This window comes from Struthio camelus, chromosome 32 (genome assembly GCF_040807025.1).
Source record: "Struthio camelus isolate bStrCam1 chromosome 32, bStrCam1.hap1, whole genome shotgun sequence".
Taxonomy (NCBI): Eukaryota; Metazoa; Chordata; class Aves; order Struthioniformes; family Struthionidae; genus Struthio; species Struthio camelus.
This window is the reverse complement of record NC_090973.1, coordinates 3,978,924-3,993,623: the sequence shown is the minus strand read 5'-3', so window position 1 is coordinate 3,993,623 and position 14,700 is coordinate 3,978,924. Positions and strand designations below refer to the sequence as shown.

The window sequence follows — 14,700 nt, the reverse complement described above, 5'->3', positions numbered from 1 at the left end:
GTCATTCCCTGCACTGTCAATGAAGTGCAACTCCATTTTAGGCAATAGCAGGGATCAGACTGATGTCAGCTGATGCCAGACACTGTCAGTGCAGATGTTGCTGTCTAACCCAGCTGTCTGAACTTCCCTTTCCACTCAGGGAAGAAAAATAAGTTGTCTCACTGAGAGGTCTTGACCAGCTAATGCTCCAGAGAAGTTCCCAAAGTTCCTGGACCACATTTGAACACAGCTTCACAGAGCATTTCAGGCAGCTATAGCTCTACATGTGGGCAAATGAATAAAAGCCTGAATGTGAAAGTCTCGTCATAATTTGAAAGTTCTTCAAAAAATAACTCTATGCAACAACTGAAAAAAAATCCTTCATTTTTAGAACTTCAAACACTTTTTAACAGCGTTAATGATATGTTTCTTTCTTTTTTTATTGGCAGCACCATCGGTATGCACAATAGTAATTACTCTCGCTATGTGAGTGCATATATTTTTATATATGTATATCACAATACCTTTCCTACCAACACTCTGAATGGAGCAGCTTTCTTCTGAGGAACTGCTATATTTAAACTGACATATTTCCCCTCTGCCTCTCTGTCCTTTCTTCTGCCTCTCACTATCCTGTCTTTACAGAGCTCTCCAGGGAAAGATTCACTGAATCACAGCACTTAGGGTGGACAAGACCTCTGGACGGCATCTAGACCAAACCCCTGCTCAGTGCAGAGGGAACTAGAGGAGGCTGCTCGGGGGCTCAGCCCAATTCCACAGTGTCCACAGCTGTGCTTAGTGCACTCCATCCCATGGACCAGGCCATTAATGAAGAAGTTGAACAATGTTGCTTCATGTGTTGATCACTGAGGGATGCCACCAGTAACTGGCCAGCGGTTGGACCTTGTGCCACTGATCACAGAATTTTGGCCTGATGGACCACCCAATATTCCACCTGCCTTGTGGTCCATCGATCCAGGGCGGAGCTCACCAGTTCAGCTATAGGTACACTATGGGCAACCGTGTCAAAGGCCTTGCTAAAGTGAAGGTACACCAAAACCCCTGCTTTCCCCTTGTGCACACAGTCATTCATCTTATGGTAGAAGGCAATCAGGTTGGTCAGGCAAGATTTCCATTTTCCCTTCGTCAGCCCATGATGGCTTTTCCAAACCTTGCCCTTCATGTGCTTGCAGATGGTTTCCAGAGGGGTTGTTCCATCAGCTTCCCAGGGACTGAGATGCAGCTGGCCAGCCTGTCATTCCCCAGATCCTTCCTTCTTGCTCTTCTAGAAAACGGGTGCAAGTTCTGTCTTTTCCCAGATTTCAGCAACCTCCCTGATCACCCTGGCATTTCAAAGACAGTCAAGAGCAACATCACAATGGCATGAGCCAGCTCCCCCAGCACCTCAGGGTGCATGGGCTTCTGTGGGCCCACTTGGCAAAAGGGCTCCCCAACTGCATCCTCTTCACACGTGGGTCAAGCTTCAATACCAAAGATGCTGCTAAGACACTCAGGGACCTTGGGGGGCTTGGAGGCACATCTTTCCGGTAGTATGCGAGATAGAAGAAACAATGAGCAACTCAGCCCTTTCCTCCTCTTTGTCACTATGTCCCCTGCCCCACTGAGCAGTGAGAGCACATTTTCTTTAGCTGCCTTACCTGTGCGGCTAATGTTCTTACAAAAGACCTTCTGATTGTCAACCACCACACTTGCGAGCTCCAACTCCAGCTTCACCTGAACTTTGGCTTTCCCAGCTTCATCTCTGCACCCACAGGCAATGCCTCTACCTTCCTTCTGGTAGCCTCTTCCCCCATTCCACCTCTGGGTGCTTTCTTCTTGCAGCTGAGCTCCTAAGTCAGGGCTTTTGATTTACTCCAGTGGGTTTCCTACCAAGCTCTGCTTGACTCCCTGCACGTCAGACTGGCATGTTCCTGTGCTTTTGTTGGAGGTATGGGAAAAAAGGAGATTAGGGCATTATTCCATCTTTCACAGGTAGTTCACAAAACAAGGCCCTGAAGGAAGGAGCAAGACAACACTCTAAGGCAACCAGATAAGGAAGTTCCCAAATAAACCTGAGGAGAACAGAAACAGTTGATAAACAGGAGAGAACTACTTGAACTACGGGTGAACTACCCAAATTAGCATAATAAAAAACCCACCTACAAGCAGGGAAGCCCCCTGCTGATCAAAGCCCCTTCCCCATAGAGCATGCGTAGTAGAAAAAGAGAATACTGTGACTTTAAATGAAGATGAGACCTAACAGAACCAATGGGAACAAGGATGACTTAATGGAGTTGTAAACTGTACTGATAACTGTTGCTTGAACTGCATAAAAGTGTCAGCTATGTAGTAATCAGGTGTGTTAGCTTTGTGGAATTACCAGCTAGCACCCATCCCTGTGCAGAAATGAATTAAACAAATATCTTGACTTTTTTGTGTTTTTTGGCTCATTGCACAGCGGGTGAAAGAGCCCTTCTTTGGGACAACACTTGGACCCCATGCAAGGATTTGTTAGGGGGAGTTTAAGCATGTAGAATCCCTCTGTACTCAACAGAGTGAGATTGTTGCCTCTCGTGGGCAATCCATCTCGCCTGCTTCAGATCTGTGTCTTCCTTCGGGATGAACTGCTCTCCATGAAGGGCTGGGATACAGATCCCTGACATTGCATGTGATATTCTGAAGAAGTGTTATTAAGGCCTTAAGGCAAGTTAATTAGCATGGGGGCAGATGTGTACAGACACAGAAGGCTGAACAACCATCTTCACAATGCACAGGGTACATAAGTGCAACTGGTATAACTTCAGTTCATCAGGAAAGTTCTGTACTTCGAAAAAGGATTGCAATGTAAAACCTCATGTTCTGTGAGCACCAGGACGAGCTTTGTCCATGCTGAATTACATTGGTATAGACTTTTCTGGAAAGACTCTGCTGCTCACAAATGATGTTAGACTTAGGTCTGCCATGTATTTTTTTTTTTTTTTGGTCTCTCATGAACCCTACCTGAAGCCTTTGATTACTCCACCTTCTTTGCTTTATCTAAATAAGGCAATGGGTTGTATTTGCTACTGATATGAATACAGTTCATGAATAAATTTGCATTTTTCAGTTTGATTCCATTTATTTCAGTCTGGTTTTAGGTGAGCTGCAGCAGCAGCTCCTGTAGTATCAAAACCGGCATGGTTAAAGAAAACATCAGCAGTGCTAACAGTGCTAATAAGGCACTTTATGAATGGTTGGTAAGAGTCACTTCCAGTTACATGTGATGTTTAAAACTCTGTTTGCTAAGTCTGGATGCTTGGGCTCCTGCAGAACCAAATGGAGATGAATAGGCATCTCCAGTGAGCATGTCCCTTCAGCTGAAGAAATGTCTCTGAGGTCAGCAGGAGTTCTCTGGAGGTGTCAGTCTCTTTCCAATGGCTATGACAGGATCCTACATGATGTGGTCAGTCTTGGAGCATGACTTTTCTCAGCCTAAGTCAGACAATTACAGCAGTTCATAAGAAAGAACTGTGTTTTTCTCCAGAGGGAGGAAAGGAGAGTCCAGCCAACAAACTTAAACATCCAAGTACATTGGAGCAGATTGAATCAAGCCTGCTTGCCCAGATTCTAGGCAGATCATGTCACATGAAATGAATGCAGTGTCACGGTTTGAAGTTTAGAAATTTACCCATGAATGGTTTTGCACCACAAAACGTTCTCCAGGGCAGCTTGGATGACCCTGTTTCTCAGGCTGTAGAGAAAAGGATTTAACATTGCAGGGAAAACAGTATAGAACAGGGACAGAAGTTTGTCTGGAGGTGTTTTGGATTTGGGCTGTACATAGTTGATGAAGGCAGAAACATAAAATAATGCTAGCACAGTGAGGTGGGAGGAACAAGCAGAGAAGGCCTTTCTTCTACCTTTGGCAGTTGGTATCTTGAGGATGGTGATAAGACTAGAGGAATAAGAAACCAGGATCATACTAAAGGGGACCAGTCCAAAGAACGCAGCAATAGTGTAGATCACAGTTTCATTCACAGATGTGTCAGTGCAGGCCCATGTCAATAGTGCTGCTGGGTCACAGGAGAAATGGTTGATCTTGTTGGAGCTGCAGAAAGGTAGGCAGAAGAGCAATGCAGTCTGTAGTATCTGAGCAGGAATGGCAATGGTCCAGGAAGTTACTGCTAACAGGATGCACATCCTCTTGTTCATTAGGGAGGGGTATCGCATGGGGTGACATATGGCTACATACCAGTCATAAGCCACGGTCGTCAATAAAGCAGACTGTGTGCTTCCCAGGGAAAGGAAAAGGTACATTTGTGCTGCACAGGCCATGAGGGAAATACACTTGCTGCTCAATAAAAGGCTGACTAGTGTCTTGGGAATAGCTACCGAGGAAGAAATGAGCTCTAAGGCTGACAAGCTCACTAGGAAGAAATACACAGACTTATGGAGTGTGGCATCCAACAGGATTACCAGGATAATGAAAAAGTTTCCCACCAGAATGACCAGATGGAGAGGGAGCAGCAGAGCAAATAGCCAAATCTGCTCTTCAGCACTGATAGAAAAACCCTGCGGGAGGAAGCCAGACACAGCAGAGCTATTCAAGGTCATCATGTCTTCTCATACCATCTCCGTCTGAAGGCGGATCGTGTGGTATTCGCCTGGAGGACATTTCCATGTGGTGGGCTTTTTCTCCTGCTATTTGCAAAGAAGAGACCCAACAACTGCAACATACAAAATACAGAGGGCTATAACAACCTCTAATCTCACTGGTGCCTGAATCTTAATCACCCATGCAGTAGCAGCTGGCCTTCCTCCACTTCTGGAGAGGGGAAAAAGATAGCCAGAGAAGATGCATTCATGAGTTGTCTTACAGATGTAAGGCTCTTTCTTTCCTTAGTGTAAAGAATAACAGCACATTGCAAAGGTTTTTACTCAGATAAGCTTCTTTTTATGTTCACAAGGAATCTTCCTCAGAAATATCACCAGGTTCAGAAGTTTTGCACTGCAGCTACCTAAAATATATACATATATACACACACATATACATATATCTGTTTACATACATATATACATATATAAATGAATGAAAGAAATATGCAATTATGAAACTTGTGATGCTAGCTATCCTCTTGAGAAAAATGTTATGGCTATAACTTTTAAGCAGACTGCGACAAAAAAATCAAAATTTCTAGTGAAATGTTGTACTTTTTCAGTGGAGTCAATTTTACTGTATTTTCCTTTCTCCAAGGGGAAAAAAAACCCTGTAAAGATACAGTAATTCATGTTGTTAATCAGCTATTTGTTGTTTTTGTGAGCGTTGCTGCAATGGCTTAGGTTGGTTACATTTCGAGTTTCTAACTTTTAAAGGAGGTGAAGGGAGATCTTTCAGTCATCTGAACTCCGTATCTGCAATTGAGTAGTCTAAGTCTAAACTAATCGTCTAGGCTCCTCCTTCAGCTACTAATAGAAGAGTACTGCCCTCTTCCAGTTTGATGTCTAACAGACCTTCGTTTACTTAATTTAAGGAACGCAATTTTTAATGGTGAAATGTTAGGTGAAATGAATCTTGTTGCATGCAGACCAGTAGTAGATCTCTTTTTTTTTTTTTTATTTTTCGTACTGACCAAGGATTGCAAGGGCTAATCCAAGGCAATAGGGGAGTGTCCTCCTTTCTGGGGGCATGCAGAATCTCTCTGCAGTCTACCTGTGGCCTGTGAGGGCTGGCTGTTTCATCTTGATGCATTTCCCTTGTTGCACAAACTTCAACACAGGCGCAGTGCTTATTCAAAAAGATCCCCCAAGCCCTGAGCCCCTAAATTAATGGGGTCTTGGCATAGGGTGACACTCACAGGGGGCATCAAATCTCTTGAACATGAGGGTTGGTCACTGTCCAGGTGGTGGCGGCAGTCTCCTTCAGCAGGGTCCTTCCAACACTGGCTTCCACTGGATCAGGTAAGTCTCCCTGAACTGTTCTTCTGGGGAATTTCGATAATCCAGCTGGCCTGTGGTCCTGCGTGACCTCTCCAGCATATGCATGATCCATTGCTACTGATCACCTTCAGCCACATGCCAAAGCATCTCCTAACTCTCCTAATAATGCGCAAAAGACTGTTCTACATGTCCATATCCACATTTGCAGGAGCAGTTTCTGCTGTCAGTCTTCAAGGGTCCTAAATAATTACAATTTAAGCAGTTGTGCAGCTGGAGCTGCTGCAGGGATCTCTGAAACAGGCACATACCCCTCCTGTGGTGGTGATCACCACAGTTAAGCACAGGGATTGGTCCAGGCACAGCAGGATCTGCCTCTGGAAATCTCTCGAACTGTTGGAAATATCCACTTGGAGAGGCCCTGCACCAGTCAGTCCAACACTTAGTTTGGAAGGTGCTAGGAGTTCAGTCGACCTCTGAGTTTCAAGTCCATCCCCACTCTCAAACCTGTCCATCATCTCATCTGTGCAGATTACTAGCTGGAGGAGTTCCTGGACCACCCAGAGGATTAATGACTTGAGTGCTCTGAATGTGCACACTGGCACAGGCCTGATAGCCTGTTACCCACCCATGCCACAATTATAACTCTAAGAGAAACTTGAATTTCATACATGCAACTCGATTTCCATAGCTTTTGCCACAACTACCAGTTCTTAGCTAGCAGCCCAGACTACCTCTGCAAGCAAGTGAGGCAGGAGAGGTGTTTACTGTGTGTAAAGATAGGTGGGATGAATCAACATTTTATTTCATGGCATGTGATATAAACAAAGAGAGAATCAGAATCCCTTGTGCAGATCTCCCACCTCAAGAAAGGACTAGTAGGACTAGGAAAAGGGAAGGGAAAGTTGATGAAGGTGACAAGATGAATTTCACCACACATGACATCAGTTACTCTTGTCACACCTTCAACTGACCAGGTTCTGAAATGGATCTTTCCAACCATACCATAGTGAGGAAATTCTTCCTGAAGGTCTTTTCAGTCACTCATGAAATGCAAATCCTCTTCTTCACACTGCTGCGCGTGATTGATCTGCGCACTGCCACGGGGAATATGATCATGATATCCATCATTTGGCTCAGACACAGCCCTAGTGTGTCTCTTCCCCAGCAGCTTCTCCTTCTTAGATATTGGGTTCCCTTTGCCTCTAAAATGTTTGCCAGCCTCCTCTTGGAGATTAAGACCGTCCCACAGCTGCTTGCCACTCCCAGACCTTCCTCCCCATCTTCCTGGGCACAGCTGGGGTCAGCCTCCTTGTTCTGATGTCTTTCAGTTGCTGCAAGGCCGTTTGCAACCTATCACATCTTTATGAACCCCTGCTTGTGCTCCGTGCCCCTCTTTACCCAGACTGCTAGCACCTCTATCCATGCTCAGCCACACCATCTTCTATACCAAGGTACCCTCTGTCCCCAGGAAAGAGATTCTTTCTTCTGTGTCTCATCCCTTTGATGAGAGCAGCCTGCATGGGCACCAGCTATCCTGAAACACGAGCTTTGTTCCCTCCTCCACTGTGTGGCTGAGCTCCTTCACACAGACCGCTGTGTCTTATGCCTGCACTAGATGCACTAGCCCAAGAATACCCTCTGGGAAGGCCACACGAAGCCTTCTTCACCTGCCATGTCTCACGCTGCCATAGTCACTATCACATATGGTAGCTCCAGTTTTGGCTATGTGGGGCCTGAATACAGCAAATCCTTTGAACCAAAGCCTGAGAAAGGGGTTCAACAGAGGGTTACCTCCATGGGGAGCAGAGAAGCTGCTTTGCTGTAAGCTATCAGCAGCTTTGCAGGTTCCTCCAAGAAAGCACATTCAGGAGAGGAATGATTTGAGGTGCCATCTAGCAGACTAAGAAGACACAGCCGAAGAAGACAGTGTTAGAACTTCCCCAGAAAATGGGAAGCTGGGACTGTCACCTCTGATTCACTGAGGCTCCAGTGATATTGCTGGAGGTGACTGGCCTTGAGCTTTTGCTCAGATAATTACAGCCAGAGGTTTGATTTCAGCAAATCTTCCAGAGGAAGCCAGGCCAGAGGTTCCCCTGTGCCAGACTAGAGGCAGAGAGCAAGACAGGGCATTTGGGATCTCGACTAACCTGAGCCCCAAGTTAAAATGCCAATGCAGTCATGGAGTATTGCCCACTACTGAGCTTCCCATTTTACTCCCTGTATAAGAACTACCTGTTCTGAAATGGGGTCTGTGGGGAGAACAGAGTCTGTGGAGAACCTCTGTTTCACTGCTTCAAATGCATCATCGCCTTCTCTCTGCCCTTGCATTTTTGAGGCACTCTATTGTTGGTGTCACCTGGTCCATTTCTTTATATGTCTAAAACCAAATGCAAAAGTGGAGGGAAAAATGTCAGTATTTATAGCCTATGTTTTCCTTGAACTTCCCTCTGTTAGATATGTTTTTGGATTAAACAAGAAATGACCTACTAAGTTAATTAAGAGATTTGAGGCCGACTACTGACTTTCATCTACTTCATGGGAGGTGTCTGTGAGCAGCTGGAGTCTGCACTCGTTTTCCCTTGCCTCCCTGTAGAGTCAATGAAGACAGAGAGCTCTAGGGGCTGGGTCCTCCCAGACTATAATTGGCAGATGAAAGAAGTGTTACCAGTCTCCTCCAGACACTCTTCTCTCTGCACTGACAGGATGGGAGTCAGCTAACTTGCTCAAACAGAAGTGTCCAACTTTGAGGCATCTAAATTATAACCCTGCTTAGTACTTTATTTGTTCCAGACCCTTCCTATTTCAAATAATCCAAAGGACAGCCTTTAAGTTCTTTAAGATGAGAAGACTCCCTCCCTTCACCAAGGGTAAAGCAAGGCGTTTAGGTCAGGACATTTAATAAAAATGGAAATTGGCAACGGTTTGGCAATAATGCTATTTCAGTGCACAATGATGTCAGATGAGACTGTCTGATGCAGACATTTCCAATAACTGAACTCCTTTTCTGGAGAAACAGAGAGGAAGAAACTGTGGAAGAAATCAGGGGATTGCAAAAGAGATACTGGGTGTTGGCTTGCTTTGAAATCAACATCCTCCCAGATGTTCAGAGTCAAAAAAGGCAAGTACTGAAAAACAGAAGGAATAACTTTCCAAATGCATATCTAAATGGATGGTCTGGCATCTGCAGAAAATATGGCAAGGATTTTTGCTGGGAACATTAGTTTGGCTTTTGAAACAGAGATGTGATGGATATTTGCAATAGGTCGAAGTGAACTAGGAATTTCCCAGGTATGGCATGAAATAGTTCATAACCTCTTTAAAATACTGTGCGCTTGAGAAAGAATCCTTTGTGAGTGGTTGGAAAAGGTAGAAAGAAGACAATAAAATCTCTGAGGACTCTAACTAACTGAAATGTGAAACAGAGAAATCAGGGTGCGATGAATGGCTGAGGGGAATATCTCTGTCTGTGTTACATAGGAAGCAAGCAAGGATGCAAAGAAGGAAGGGCTGTGAAATTCTCCCACTTGCTTCTTCATGCTCCCCTGCCAGCAGGATGGACTGAAATTGGGCATGGGACCAGGAAATGAAACTGTAGTTGCTGAGTTCATCCTCGAGGGTTTCTCAGGGCTTGATCAAAGACTACAGCTGTTCCTCTCCCGGCTCCTCCAACTCATATACCTGACAACAGTGATGGGGAACACAATGATCATTTTCCTCGTGTGTGTGGATCACCGCCTGCAAACCCCCATGTACTTTTTCATCAGCAATCTGGCATTCCTGGAAATCTGGTTTACATCTTCCACAACTATCAAATTGTTGGTGGTTCTGAGCTCTGGTAAGAGAACAATCTCATTAAGCAGCTGCTTTGCCCAATCCTATTTCTATTTTGCCCTGGGTTTTACAGAGTTGGTTCTCCTTGTTGTCATGTCCTTTGACCGCTACGTTGCCATCTGCCAACCTTTGCATTATGCTGCTGTCATGAAGCGGCAGCTCTGCACCCACCTGGTTGTTGCTGCTTGGGTCACAGGCTTCACACTCTTCAGCTACCACCTGGTCCTGCTCTCAGAGCTGACTTTCTGTGGCCCCAACAAGATCCACCACTTTTTTTTTGACAACTCCCCCTTATTCAAACTGTCCTGCTCTGATGCCAGCCTGCTTTGGAAAGTAGACTCCATTTTCATATCGTTTGCTGTGTTGGGGTCCTTATGTTTAGTCCTGGTGTCCTACATGTGCATCTTCCACTGTATTCTGCACATGCCAGCAGCATCCGGGAGGAAGAAAGCTTTTGCTACATGTTCTTCCCATCTCACCAACTTAGCCATTGCGTATGGAAGTTGCATTGTTCTCTATGCACGGCCCTCCGAAGATGTTACCTTGGAGACCAACACAACTGTGGCTTTGCTGAACACTGTCCTGTACCCATTCTTAAACCCCTTCATCTACAGTCTCAGAAACCAGACTGTGAAGCTGGCCCTGAACGAAGCCATTGGCCGTGCAAAGGTTTGACTTTTCTCCCAGTCATGATGCTTCTCAGGAGAGCAATTCTAATTATTTGCCATATATTACATCGCACACACACATCACAGCTACTAAATACAGGTGCCTCAGGAGATTTATTTTCTCCTGGGATTGTAGTGCTGAAAGGAAGGAATGTGAATTGTGAGTCTTGGTTACAGGGGGTTATTATAGACAGAATCAAAAAGACATTAATAAAATGTTGAACACATGCACTTCTTAGGACTAGGACACAGACTGCCAGTGCATGCTGGCACAAGGAAGTTTTCATAAGTGATCTCAGGAAATGTAGCTGAAAACTCTGGGGACAGTGTCCAAGAGCAGTTGAGAAAAGCTCAAAACACCTTCTCTCCCTGCATAACAGAAGATGCCAAGCACGAAAATTAAGCTTGCATATTGCAACAGGCTCAAATGCATTGGATTCAAATCCATGAAACATTCCTCACTTTCATTACTGTGATGAAGACAGCCTCACTGATTTGCCAGTGATAGCATGCAGATGATAGCTTTGTTGATTCACTTTGCAGAGAGATTTCTTAAAAATTCATATGTTTGTAACACAGTGAGCATGTCCACTGTTTAAAACCCTGTTTTATCTCCACTGATGACTCTAGGATGTATTCTTCAGAAGGAAAAAGAAAAAGGATATTTCTTCTTGGATAATTAGGGATTTTCTCTCTTCTTTTTCATGATCAAGAATTATTTCAAATAAACTATGTGTGCCCCTACCACACTATTTTCTAGCTGTCCATCTGTGAAATTATATATTCCCCTCCTTATTTTACACTTCTGTCTCCATCCATGTCTTTACACAGCAAAGTAAAGGGCAGAAGCATGCAGTATGGATAAAGGGAAACATATTTTAGAGAAATAATCAACACACAGAGATGGCTTTTCTCTTTTTTTTTTGCATTCCACAAAGGAATGCATTACTCCTTTTATAGTTTTATCTGATCAGCATTTCATTTTGTTAGGGCCTTTCAGAATTGCCTTTAGCAGCTTTTTAAAATTTTGTGTGTGCGAGTCCCATTTCCAAAGGGAATTCTACAAGAGTGAATTCTTTATAGGAAAACCAGGTCCAGTGCATCTCTACAGCCCATCTCCTCAGATGGGACCCCAGGGAAGCTATGGCATGTCAGGTGACCAAAGCTCAGCCCAGCAGAGCACTTGGGTGCTCTTGGGCAGCTCGGTTGTCTGGGCTGCTCTGGGCTGGGTCCTTCTGCACCACAGTGAAGGATGTGGTGGCCCTGGACCTTCCTACCCAGGCTCACAGCTCCACCGGCAACATGGGGTTAGGGTATGCAGGCAGATGACTAGGCTCTGGCTTGAGGTTGAGCTGACTGAACAGGACGTGAGAAACTAGTGAGCATGAGAAATCACTGGACATTGCAGGTAACAGAATGAGACTCTGCCGAGTAGCAGACAGCACTGTGAGGGATGGCTGGATTTCAGCAGTGCTTAAGGGAGAGTTCTGTGAGGAAAGGAGGAGCTTCACACATAATTGTATTAGGGATCCTTTGGGAAGTAGACCTGCAACCCCAGCAGTACTGAGGCAAAGGTATCAGAAGCACCATATGATCCAGAGGTTACCTAGCTAACAGTTATCAGAAAGCTTAAATTGGAGTATACATGTGGTTAATCTGGGACCAATGAGAAAAAATATATATTTAGAGATGGGCTGTTTATTTCAAAGCAAATAAAGCTGGAGAAGGGGAGGGATCAAGCTGGATCATGGATGCAAAAGCATGGGAAAACGGAAGGAGAAGGAATAAAAGGGGCCAGTCATGTGCAAGCAAGCCACTGGCAAGTACACTTGTCTGGCCAAGCTGTGTGCCTGGTCACTGCGGTCTATCCTATCATCATATTAAATCCTGTTCCTAGCTACTTTCTGTGTGAGCATGTATGCACGTGTGGAAGGCTTGCAGACGTCAAGGCAGCCAGCTACCAGAGACACCTGGGCGAGGATGCATGTGAGGTCTCCTGCAAGCTTTGAGCCTGATTAGCTGGTGAGCAAGGACAGGACAAGGCCGTTTGTATCGTTCGTGTTTATGAGCGCTGCTCGTGTCTGTGTGGTGCCTGTAAAGGTACTGTGCCCCTGCCTGAGCTGATGTTTTGGTGGTCGACCGTGTCCGTGCAGAGTGTGTGTATGCCTCTTGGAAGTACATGCCCAGCCTCGCTGCTGGCAGGACGAGGGAAGAGAGAACCGCAGCACTCTCCCTTCCAGAGAACCAGGAAGCAGGAATCCCCTGGACTGAAAAATCCATTGGATTCAGCGTCCTTTAACAGTGCAGGCCTTGGAGGTGCTGCAGCTACTTGATCTTGATGTTGAGGACTCGCTTCTCCATGACCTTGTGACCCTCAGAGGACCCAGAGGAGACTACAGGCTTAGCCTTTGGGATTGCAGCATGAAGGACCACCTTTGGCACATATTTTTCTATTTCCTCACTATTAATCTAAGCCAAATGAACACAGAGATTTTATAAGTGTTTGGGTCAGTGATCCCCCAGAGTCAAAGGCAGATTGTTTTTTTGTTTTTTTTTTAATTTTTGATCAGACTTATTATCTGCCAGCCTCTATTGTAAAAGGGGCTGGGGTTGGACAGGCAGGGCCATATGATCTAGCCTCCATTTTAGAACCATCCACAGAAAGTAGCACTGTTTAGTCAATCTAAAGAGCAAGGGCAAGGACCACTGTTTTGTTGGTGGTCCACAAACAGGACAGTGGTGCTGAGCAAAACTCCGTTGTCTGAGGAGCTGTTACACATTACTATACACATCTCCATCATGTCCAAGGGGAAAAAAAAAAAGGCTGGGGGATTTTTAATCCAAGTAACTATTGCCAATAACCCAAGACCAATTTTCTCCTTTTACACGATGAACATTACTCTTGTATTAAAGATGGAGGGAAGGTATTTATGTTGAGGAACTTTTGTGAGCTTTATCAGACATTGCACCAACATCTCCATACCTGCATTATTGCCACTTCTGCCTGCTGCGAGACTGCGCAGATAACTTGGGCACGAGAATAAGGTGCCCTAACTGCGAGCTTATGTTTAGATCTTGGCTACTATACTTTAAATGGTTTATTGATGATTTTGTGAGAGGTTCCCAGTCTACATGGAAAAGCATCACATAGGAGGGTTGTGGGGGAACTGGAGATAAAAGGCCAGCCCTTCTGTCTCCTGTGAAGCCATATGCAGCGAAGGTTGCTGCCCTCTGTTGGGCACTGGGCCCATTCTGGGGATCCCCAGTACCACACAGGGACACACTGGAGCCAGTCCAGTGGAGGCCCCCAAACAGGTCAGGGCTGGAGCAAAGGACACACGAGGAGAGGCCAAGGGCACGAGTCAGTTCAGCCAGGAGAAGAGAAGGTGCAGAGGGCTCTTAGTGCTGTCTGCAGCTGCCTAAAGGGAGGCTGTTGGGATGGAGCCAGCCTCTTCCCAGAGGTGCCCAGGGAGAAAACAAGAGGCAGCAGCACCAGCTGCAGCAAGAGAAATTCCCACCCAAGAGAAGACACAACTTCCCAGCCATTATTACTGTGGAACAGGCACCCTGTGTTGTGGGGGAATCCCTCCTTGGAGACAGTCAAACCTTGACACCATGAGAAGGCCCAGAGACACCTGAGCTAATCAGCTCCACTCTGAGCAGGAGGTGGGACCAGAAAAGACCAGAAGTCCCTTCCCACCTAAGCCACCCTGTGAGCCTATGAAAGAGGGGACTGGTTTTCTATCCTGCTCTGCCTGCCTTCATTGCCATTTTGTAAACATTAGGATTTCCATCACGATTCACCTGAGGAACAACAAGGATTGCTGGGGGGAAAAGTTTCAGCAACTTTTATTCAGAGCAGGAGGCATGATGGACTCTGATGTGAGCTGAATGCCTTCAGCATGATCACTTGCATCTCTCTTGCTCTCCCTCTTTGTGCTGTGCACCTAGAGGTGCAGCCCCAACCTCAGGGCCCCTGTCTGGCACCTGCATCCAGGGGAGGGGACCTGCAGCTGGCACCCCAATGGGACAACATTCATTGTGTGGCCATTGCAGCAGGGCTGGGCTGGAGGCCATGACAGGTAAATGGAGCCAGCTGGGTGCATGGCCAGCTGGCTGGTGGTGTGATGTGTCTTGTGTGGGGCTGCCCCTTCCCTCCTCACTCTGCACCCATGCGCAGGGCAGATGCCAGGGCAGGGGGTGGAGGGGCCATCAGGCCTTGTGCACAGGGTATGATCACCTCAGGCAGGCTGAAAGGGAGAGGCCTGGGCATCTCCCCCATGGGAGACAATGCAGGGGACAAAGG

The 14,700-nt window shown here is 46.0% G+C and overlaps 1 protein-coding gene across 1 annotated transcript; it reads left to right on the top strand.

The window, feature by feature from the left end:
• The first annotated feature begins 9,429 nt into the window (after positions 1 to 9,429).
• On the top strand, positions 9,430 to 10,401 carry LOC138063470 (olfactory receptor 6E1-like). The gene has a single exon (XM_068923105.1). The coding sequence runs from the start codon at positions 9,430 to 9,432 to the stop codon at positions 10,399 to 10,401; it is 972 nt and encodes a 323-aa protein (XP_068779206.1).
• The last annotated feature ends 4,299 nt before the right edge of the window (positions 10,402 to 14,700 follow it).